General features: G+C 40.9%; 2 protein-coding genes across 2 annotated transcripts; one reads left to right on the top strand and one right to left on the bottom strand.

Annotated features, from left to right (window-relative positions):
* On the bottom strand, positions 1-4,273 carry LOC109463376. The gene is made up of 8 exons (XM_019760150.1): positions 4,163-4,273; positions 3,421-3,713; positions 3,049-3,153; positions 2,314-2,431; positions 1,628-1,738; positions 1,310-1,381; positions 833-1,025; positions 1-348 (listed from the first exon to the last, which is right to left on the bottom strand). Exons 2-8 carry the CDS (start codon positions 3,711-3,713, stop codon positions 65-67), a joined length of 1,176 nt encoding a protein of 391 aa, XP_019615709.1. The 5' UTR covers positions 4,163-4,273; the 3' UTR covers positions 1-64.
* A 678-nt stretch (positions 4,274-4,951) lies between these two features.
* LOC109463374 lies at positions 4,952-9,554 on the top strand. Its single transcript, XM_019760149.1, has 10 exons — positions 4,952-5,124; positions 5,733-5,787; positions 6,017-6,283; positions 6,409-6,487; positions 6,815-6,939; positions 7,211-7,423; positions 7,544-7,653; positions 7,986-8,117; positions 8,398-8,614; positions 9,158-9,554. The coding sequence occupies exons 1-10, from the start codon at positions 5,053-5,055 to the stop codon at positions 9,478-9,480; spliced, it is 1,593 nt and encodes a 530-aa protein (XP_019615708.1). The 5' UTR covers positions 4,952-5,052; the 3' UTR covers positions 9,481-9,554.
* Positions 9,555-9,569: the final 15 nt, after the last annotated feature.

Genomic DNA, 9,569 nt, shown 5'->3' on the forward strand with positions numbered 1-9,569 from the left:
ATTTATACCGCCTGGCCAATTTGATACTGTTTTTGTAGCCACCAAAGCATCTGCTTGGAGATTACTACGGAGGCAGAGAGCAGTATCCATTGGTCCAAGGAGTGGTCACTCCTAGGGCCAATGGATGCTGCTGCGAGCCACCGTAGGATCTGCATGCTTGGAGATTAGACTGACAGTTCCAAACGCTTCTGTACTGTCTTATCTTCTCCACCACCATCCTGATGAGCCACAGGGTCGGCGCCACGTCGTCTCCAGGCCGCACCAGGAAGTTGACCTGCCCGCAGAATGGGATGGAACACTCCTGAGGGTCCGCTCCACAGCCCGCCTCCCGAACGTGCTTGGCAAACGCTGCACAAAAGGTATGATTTGAATCATTGTTATGATTATCGTTATGATGAATGATTTGTTACGATTTAAATTACTATAATTATTGTTATGATCAATGATTTGAATTATTATGATTATTGTGATGATCAATGATTTTTTACGATACAAAATATTAATCATAATATTTTGTATCGTAAAAAATCATTGATAAACTCATTGAACACTGATATTATGATCAGTGATTTGTTATGATTTGATTATTTAAAAAAAAAATATGAAAATACTTGTTTATAGTACTTGCATATTGTTTTATAAAAATAAAATAAGTCCAAGATTTTACAATACTCTATAGCACGTTACTAGTGCTTTGAAGACTATCAAGCGTCAGACCCTTCATAAAATTTATCCAGTTGCTTGTTGATTCATTTTTCATTACGTGATTGCGTGGTGAACAGTCTGCAGACTAGACATATAAGCATGAAAATCGTCAATGAGATACATGTACCTGTGACAAGGAAGAGCCTTTGTGGGCAGTTGTCGTCGTTGCACACATCCAGCACGTGTGTGATCATGGCTTCCACCGTGTCACACGGAAGGCAGGCCCCGTTACACCCGCGGCGCCTGCGCCTGTAGTAGATGAGCAGCATGGTTTCAGCCATGGCGGGGGAGTCGTAAGCCGCGAAGTGTTCATGACAGCCCTGCACATTGACATAAAAAATAGAGATTCATTTCAAAATGCCTTTGTATCAGAATGCATACACAAATGCATATGATTAAAAGAGGTCAAACCCGAAAAGTGTAGATTGCACTTTGTAAAAGTTTTTTTTTAGAATAGTCACATGTTCCACTTGTCACCATTGTCTGTATACCCTATACGTTGTTTCATGTTGCAATTAACTTACAACCTGTAATCATAGATTGCCTAGGATGACCAATACATGTACATGTTATACAGTAGTAATGGTCCTAATGTTGTAGTTACCGTAGCTATGTTATGTGACAGATGCTCCAGTAGTTGCCGTATGTACCCAGGACGAACAGGGGTGGGTTGCAACTGCAACAAAAAACATTCAGATTATATTCTCTAATGGAAAATAGACAAAAATATAGTAAGGTTCTACATCTATATTACCATCATATTGTCCACTTCATCATACTGGTTGCATACACATTGTATATGCTTTCGCAGCAAACCATTGATTTTTCTCCAGAATCTCAGCCATGTATAACATCCAATTGCATTCAATACCAGCTACCAAAAGTCCTTTTAGCAAATGTATGGTGGTTTTGCAGTTCTTACCGTTGCGGAAGGGATGGGTTGCAGAAACCTCTCCAGCACCTTGGCTACTAGAAACCTCTCCCCTGGATCAAGTCTTGCTCCTCTGTGACTGCTGTCGGCTATCAGATGACCCTGTAGTGGGGGCCATGTTGGAGCAATGTTTAGATCAAAATATGCAAGGATGCATTGAAATTTTCTAAGTGAAGGTACGGTAATGTCAGGGGAGAGCTTCCGAAAGGAAAATTGGCTGGAAAAGATGCAAAGAACACTTGAAAAGTAGCATTTGCAACGACAATGCAGAATGTTTACCTTCACATTGTCTATCCTAACAAGCAAACTACTGTTCTGTTTATTGTTATTCAAACGCATCCCCCCAGTTCTGTCCTACTACTTAATGTAATCCAACACCACTGTACTGCTCTAGTTACCATGGTGACCGACGTCTGGTACAGGTCATTGACCTCATGTGTTTGAGAAGAAGAAACAGAGCAAACTTAAGGCATTTTTCCTTCTCCGAAGATAAGCATAAAAATGCATTAAAAACCAGCAGCACCATGTTTGTCTCTCTCATTCGTGCATTCATTCCACTTCCATATTTCGGTCTAGGGCATATTTGTTGTCACAGTAGCTGGGTCGGAAGAATAAGTTACAATCCATAGAACATTGTACATCGTTATTATTTTAGTATTCTTGAGGCAATGTTCTACCTTGTGCATTGGTCTGAGCAGCATGGGGTGCTCTTTCTTGATGAGGACAAGAGGGTCGAGGTACCGGTTGATCTCACGCCGAGACGGGACGATAGCAACATTCCCGTCTATAGTATCACTGAAAGATATGTATGGTGAAACCCATTGTCAAATCCCCTTTTGAAATACGATATAATACAGAAATATTCAGTTACGAAATCCATACTTATACTAGAATATGCAAACGTAAACAAAAGGTGCCCCTCCGTCTAACATATCAATCGTCTGTGCGTGTGCCCCCCCCCCCCACCACACCAATATAACGTCGACAAAACAAACAAACAATTGGAATTTGCAAAAAGAACTTGGAACATTAAAATATGCCCAAGCAGCAATGGACGAGGTACGGCATTCTAACAAAGCATAATGCCCACCATCAAGTGTACTAACATGGGCCACCCCAACATCGATCCCGATGTTTTTGCGGCCATGCACAAATTGTTTTCTCACATTTTTATTTCCAGCACCTCACTTCACAGGCCGCACTTAGCTCAACCCCTCTGTGGGATGCCCTGGTGCAAGCTTTTCCCAATAAACCATAGAAATAAAAATATCAGAAGGTACACGGACGACGGAATAACCGAATAACTTGAAGGTTTGAAACAACAAGAACAAATTCTAACTCTACACAAAGGTAACACTTTCAACTGTGTCATACACATTGAACTGTTGATATATAATTGTCATGGTACTCACTATTTCTTCTGAGCCCTAATTCTTGTGTTGATATGCTGACCACTGTTGTCCACAATCAGGCTGAACACTGTTTGTTCCACCGCAAGCGCAGTTGCAGGGTCTAGACTGTGAACGACACGAGCACAGAGTTGTTGTTAAAATATTATGTATTTGTCTAAAGGTAATATTCAACCTATAGAATACGTACGCCACATAGTATTTTATTTGAGGTTTCATACCCAACGAAAAATCTATGTTACTGCAAAATAACGCCAATCTATTCTCTTCAACTATGAGCACACATTACTAACAATACCTTAGGTAAACATGAAAAGCAAAACAGCATCTTGTCAGTTCATTTTAGTCGAAGAAGCTAGTAACAATTGTACTCACTGTTCTCTTGTCAGGATATCGTCGTTCCCTTCCAACTCCGCCAAGTTACAGGGCTGCGGCTTGTACGTCAGTGCCCATCTTCCTTGCCCCAGGTACACTGAAAATCGGCGCCTCCACTGGTCTTGTGGTTCTCTGGTGGTTACGGGCACCACATACGCTGTAGTGTGGTCGACCACTGCGATAACCAGCCTGAGGACTTTGGTTGGGCGGCCATTTTCACTGTCACGGTTGGCCTCATGTTGTTTGCGAGAATTCGAAGCTACTGGCTGGGTAGATTGCTCGTGTCCCTCCATCTGCCAAAAGAAAATCACAGGTTGTTAAGTAAAATCTCTACCCGAAAAATCAGACCAACCATGTCGACATCATAAAACAATTTTTTGTGAAAAGTCCACGACTATGTTAGGCCCATTTTCGTTTCGCTCGAGTGACCAAGTGTAGCCGTGTAGAAAAAAAATCAAGGAAGTGATTTAAAAATTCATAACTCCGCAATCTTTCAATCACTGGTCCCGAAAATTGGTCCAAATGTTATTGAAAACTTTATCTTTCAGACAATTATCTTTTTTGGTCGATTCTGAGGATCCAAAATGGAAATTTTGCCGATATTCTTTGCTCTAGTATCGCCGGGTCGTCCATTTTCAGTCAGTTAGTCGTTAAGAATTTAAGCCGTCTTTTTTCATCATCCACTTCCAATCTTTCCTGATTTGGCCATATTCTCGCCTATATAACATCACACAGTACCTACCCTAAACGCCGATGAACGATTTTTCACTTCAACCCGGGTCAGAAAGGTTTAAAATGTACTTCATTTGAGGACCCGTCTGCATCGGGCACTCGTCGCCGCCACACCTTTACAGTGAATGGGACATCATGTGACATGGAGCGATGTATTCATGTCTACCACGTACCCTATCCTTTTTATTGCCCGATGACAGAAGGAAATTCTCTAACTGTTGGTTCTTATTAATTAGAAACAAGCTTTTGCAGACTACAAAAATACATTGTACTAACTGGATTAAAATGTATTACAAGGTATAAATTTGTGATTTCGATGACCCAGACATGGTGGGATTCATTCAATCAGGCCATTGTATCGGACAGCTAGGGGGGCACTGTGACGTTTTCGTTTTTTTTTATTGTACTACTTCGTTACTTTACTTTAAATTTGTGTCAGAAATGTATGAAATAGTGCTAATAGAATGTCATAAAAAAACGTTTTGTTTGCTACTAATTTCTCAGCTAGAATTTTATACATTCTTCCCCACAATGCTTTGCAGTCTCAGGTAGACAACAACCTTTTGGCACTGTGCCAATGACCTTGGACCCTCATGTGACAACCATATTTGTAGATCATTAACTTTACAAAAGATTCACCTAGAGTAGCGAGAAAACATAATAATACTGCTTACATACAGCTGTAATAAACATAAAATGGTCAAACGAATTGTCTAATCCAAGAAAGATAAGCACATTCTGCAGACATACGGTACAAGCATACCATATCACAGTGTGTACCTACAAACAAAAGGCATCCGCCATCTTTGTAACTCACACTGTACATGTCACGTCATTCTTTAGACAGGTGGGGTCACCATGGCGCGGTGCCCTAAATTAGGCTCAGTTGGATTTTGAACCATGAATTTGCTGTTTATTAAGCAACCCGGAATCATCAAAATGGATAGAAAAGGAACAGCACTAATAATAATGGTAAGTTAAAACCTGTATATTCTTTTCAGGCCTCTCAGAAGATGACCAAAGAAAAATAATGCCATTTCCTGTTCCTCAAATCGGCCCACAATTTGGCGCCAACAAACACTATTGTGTTGAATTTGCCTTAGAAGATAGATTTAATTTAAGAAGCCTTCAGTGTATATATTCAGAAAAAAAGAGGAATAAGGGTTAGTACAGCATTGGCAGGTGTACAGATAGTTACTATGTCATTCTTGCTACCTTTGTATTGTGCAGTGTTTATTACGACATGGCAAGGTTAAACAACTGCCACATATCTTACATTATGATAATTTCTTTACCATGTTCAACCACTTTACCTACAGAGCTACTCCAGATGTTATGAAGGAATTCTAGTTAGTCAAAAGGTAACTGTAAATGTTAACAGGTCTTTCATATATATGTATGTATGCCCAACTAATCCTACACTTACTTCCGGGTATATGGGTACCTGTTGTAGAGCCAAGTGCACGGATAGGTGGGCATGATGCAAGACCTGTTAAAATTTACAGTCATCTTTTGACAACTAAGGTTCATTAAATCCATTTTTAATATTTGGAGGTGACAATGAGCTGCATTTTTTTCAGATACTCGGGCTTTTGACAGTGTCCATGACCGAAAGATGTGACCCGTGTCCACCAGGTCAGTTTAAGCTAGTGTACGTACTGCACCCAACTGCAAGCAAACGTAACGGATATTATGTCAATTTTAGTACAATACTGAGCTTTATTAGAACACAAGGGTACCAACCAATCTTTGATATGTTTATCATAGCACGAGATACTTTGCACTTATGCATTCATAAACACTTATCCGCATTCTTAAAGCCCATCAGAGAAAGATCATAATACTACATTCTTATACCTTGCAGGAAAGTACATGGAGACTGCCTGCTTGGAAGGGTTTCCCAATGGTACAATATGTGTTTCGTGTGCACCTGGAACCTTTCTCTCTCGTCCAAATCTGGCAGAGGGATGTTTTGTCCATAAAGTCTGTGCCAAACAACACATGGTCACAACGTTTCGTGGCAACACCACACACGACGCGGTGTGTGGTTGTGAAGTGAGCTATCATCTGGAGCGTGGGTCTTGCGAGCGAAATGTATACTGTGAGAGGGGTGAAGGCATTGTAGAAAACGGTAAGACTGTTGATATTGTTTTCTTCAATTGGAGATTTAACGCTAAAGCACATACAAGACCTTATTACAGTTTAAATGCGGAGTGAAGTCATTCCTTTATCTTATAAATCTTACTTGTGTTCCAGGTATGAGATGTGAACCCTGCACCAACGGGACATACTCCGACAAACTGTCAGATGTGGAACCATGTTTACCCTGGACCAAGTAAGTGCAAAAGTAGTCCCAATGTAGGTAGGAACACCCCATGACAAGTACGGAATAATTTCATCGTACATTTAGGAAAATAATGGGCATTTTTGGTGTCACTCGGCATGGATGAAATAACTGCATGTAGCAGCAATTGTATTCAACCACGTCAGGTACAATGCGTTGGATTCAAATTGGTTTGTAGAGCTTTTTTTGTTAGAATTGAAAGTCAACTGAAATTCAAGTTATAAAATGTGGCAAGTTATCAAAGTAGAATGAGGCTCCACGATCGTGCTGTGTTGTATTTTTTAACAAACTATAAATGTATTATTTCAATGTCTGCAGCTGCAGTAAATATGGAATGGATATCGCCGAAGAAGGGACAGCGTCGTCGGATAGAGCGTGCTACGGACAAAGCACAGAAGAACCAACAAGTGCAACACCATTTGTAACTGTAACTATCATGACAGGTAAAGTTTTCACAAATTTACAAAATCTACCAAATTTTTGCAGGTCATTGATATCTTTTTTGGCAAACCTGTTCTTGCTAGAAATATTTTTGGGAACAAATTTGCTAATACTGAATTGACAAAAGCTGTATAGTTAGATTTATTGTCTATTAGATGATCGTAATTGTATATTTCATCTCTGTTTATGCTTCAAGCAAGGAATGTCCTTGCTTCAAGTTTGTTGCTGTTTTTGCCACAAGTTTTATGTTACTGTGCTCTCTCTCCCTCGAAGGAACAACAGCGGCCATGCCTGAAATAAAGGTCATCATCCAACCAACCACAAATACGCTTATTGTGGTGGTGCTGCCTGTAGTCTCTACAGTGTTAGGTTTTCTAGCTTGCGTGGGGATTTACTTCCTCGTGACCCTGAAAGGGTGCAAAATTTTCTGGAAGAAAAGGCTGCAACACTATCATATGGAGAGCCCTGACAACAACGCTGAAGAAGGTACGTGAAGCAATTTACACCACACATGCTTTAATGTAACTATTATAAGTTGTACTAATAAAACTGTTCAAGACGTTTTCAAAGACAGAGGAGCTTTACATTTCTGTTTTCCACCCTTAGCCATCCTTGTGCAGGGAGGATCAAATCCAGTTACTGTGGAAGATCTAGACATGCGCAGTTCCGTGGAATGTGAAGAAGACAGCATCAGTACAAATCCCAAAGAGAAAGAGGTGGGCTGTGGTTCGAAACTAAATATCGAAATAGATGAGTAAGCTTCCCTTGATGATGATGCTTTATTAATATTGCTAAGTTTGATTCAACGCTCTTGGTAAACTGGACTTGTATGAGCTCAGTCTAGTTGTGGAATGAATAACGGACAACATGGCGTCCAAGGAGCATGCAAATAAGTTAGTAACTTTTGAGGTATATTTGTGAAAATCACAACTATGTCAACAATTTGCGTAAGTATGTACTGGGTATTGATTGTTCTGCTGTATACGTATTTCCAAGAGGATGACGAGCAGGTTGAGACTAAGACATTGTTATTATCACAATTCTGTAGGCATCCCTCTCCTCTTATAACCAAGAAGACAGTCAACGGCTGCTGCACTTTGTAGACAGCCAAATCACGCTGCCTACCCCACTACCTGCACAGCTCACACACTTCGCAGTCATGAACAACCCTGCTTATGTGGTACGTACAACTTTTTTTGTAAACTTAACAGCAATTCCGATTAAAAATTATAAAAATAACTTACTAAAAGCTAGCTAAGAATGGATGGAAGTAAGCTCGCCTTTACCTGTATGTTCATTCTAATCAATATAATGTATTGACTGGCCAATGGAAAAGAATGGAGGGATGGAAGAAAAGATATACATATCCTATGCAAAAATATATTTACACTGTCTGAATACAGTCACATGAAATTATCAGCGAAAAATGGAAAGGTGTTTCTAACTATCTTTTCACATAGAGCTACGCAGATGAACAAGATGGCCATGAAAATGAGGAGCCGGTAGCTGAGGAGAGCAGTCACCGGGAACAGTCCAGTCCCAGGGAAATTCCACCGGCATCTCCTGAGGAGCCCCTAGTTTCTCCTTCTACCTTAGCTTCATCCAGGGAAACGTCTGCATCTAGTCTGGCTTACAGAGAGGAAGGGGTGGACTTGGTCCTGGACGTCTACTCCAAAGGTAACGATCAAAATAGATCTTCCTGGTTGTCTACTGATACAAAATAGCCTGGAAAAGTAACATTTTCAAAGGAAATGCATAATGTTTACCTTCACATATGGTCTGCTCTGTTAATTCTTACACAAACAGATTCATATGTATGGTCAGACAGGAGTCTAAGACTGGAGAAGTAACATTTGCAAAGAAAATGCATAATGATGACTTTCGCATATTGTCTGCTCTGTTAATTCTTACTCAAACACATATTCACACGTATGATCAGACAGGAGTCTAAGTCCCTCTTGCTATCAAGCCATTATAGCCTTGCAAAAAATGACAACATTACGTAACCCAACACTGGTTACCATGGTGACAGATGTCTGGTTCAGGTCATTGACCTTCTTGGTTTGGAGCAGAAGAGGAAACATATAGAAATATAGAAATATTGTCTAATGATAATAAATCGGAAGAGTAGTGGAGGACTTTGGTATTTGATGTTTTCCATCGCACATATAAGAACATATGCGTGTTCGAATACGTATTGACGACTTTGTTGAATTTCAGAGCTAGTCAACCGCCAAATGGAGCTGTTGGCGGCCGAAATAGGACAAGACTGGCCCTACCTTGCCGAACGGCTCGGTTTGGACCATTCCCAAGTCGACCACACCCTTAACGACTACAAGGGGGATATGCAGGAGCAGGTTTACGCCATGCTTCAAAACTGGCGACAGGGAAAAACTGGAAATGCTACTATTTCTGACCTTCATGATGCGTTGATTGAATGTAATAGGGGTGAATTGTGCCGCCGTTTGCTCAGCTTGAGTGAAGCTCACTCGCTCACTAGCCCAGGTCCGCATGCTCCTCCAGGAGCGGACGCAGTAACCTAGCTATAGGTTGACTGCGTCCGCGTGAGGTCGTGTGGCGTAGCGGACTCGGAACCTAGAGGTCCCGGGTTCGAGTCCTGACATGCCACCGA

The sequence above is a fragment of the Branchiostoma belcheri genome, unplaced genomic scaffold (genome assembly GCF_001625305.1).
Source record: "Branchiostoma belcheri isolate BF01 breed outbred unplaced genomic scaffold, Haploidv18h27 scaffold125, whole genome shotgun sequence".
Classification (NCBI taxonomy): Eukaryota; Metazoa; Chordata; class Leptocardii; order Amphioxiformes; family Branchiostomatidae; genus Branchiostoma; species Branchiostoma belcheri.

Bases quoted from the DNA above. Each gene is read 5' to 3' on its own strand.
- LOC109463376 (XM_019760150.1), bottom strand. From the start codon at position 3,713: ATGGAGGGACACGAGCAATCTACCCAGCCAGTAGCTTCGAATTCTCGC. The intron at 1,026-1,309 runs GTAACTACAACA...GTCAATGTGCAG, and splicing joins TGTCACATAACATAGCTACG to GGCTGTCATGAACACTTCGC. The intron at 349-832 runs GTACATGTATCT...CCTTTTGTGCAG, and splicing joins AAGGCTCTTCCTTGTCACAG to CGTTTGCCAAGCACGTTCGG.
- LOC109463374 (XM_019760149.1), top strand. From the start codon at position 5,053: ATGAATTTGCTGTTTATTAAGCAACCCGGAATCATCAAAATGGATAGA. The intron at 5,788-6,016 runs GTCAGTTTAAGC...TATACCTTGCAG, and splicing joins ATGTGACCCGTGTCCACCAG to GAAAGTACATGGAGACTGCC. The intron at 6,940-7,210 runs GTAAAGTTTTCA...TCTCCCTCGAAG, and splicing joins AACTGTAACTATCATGACAG to GAACAACAGCGGCCATGCCT.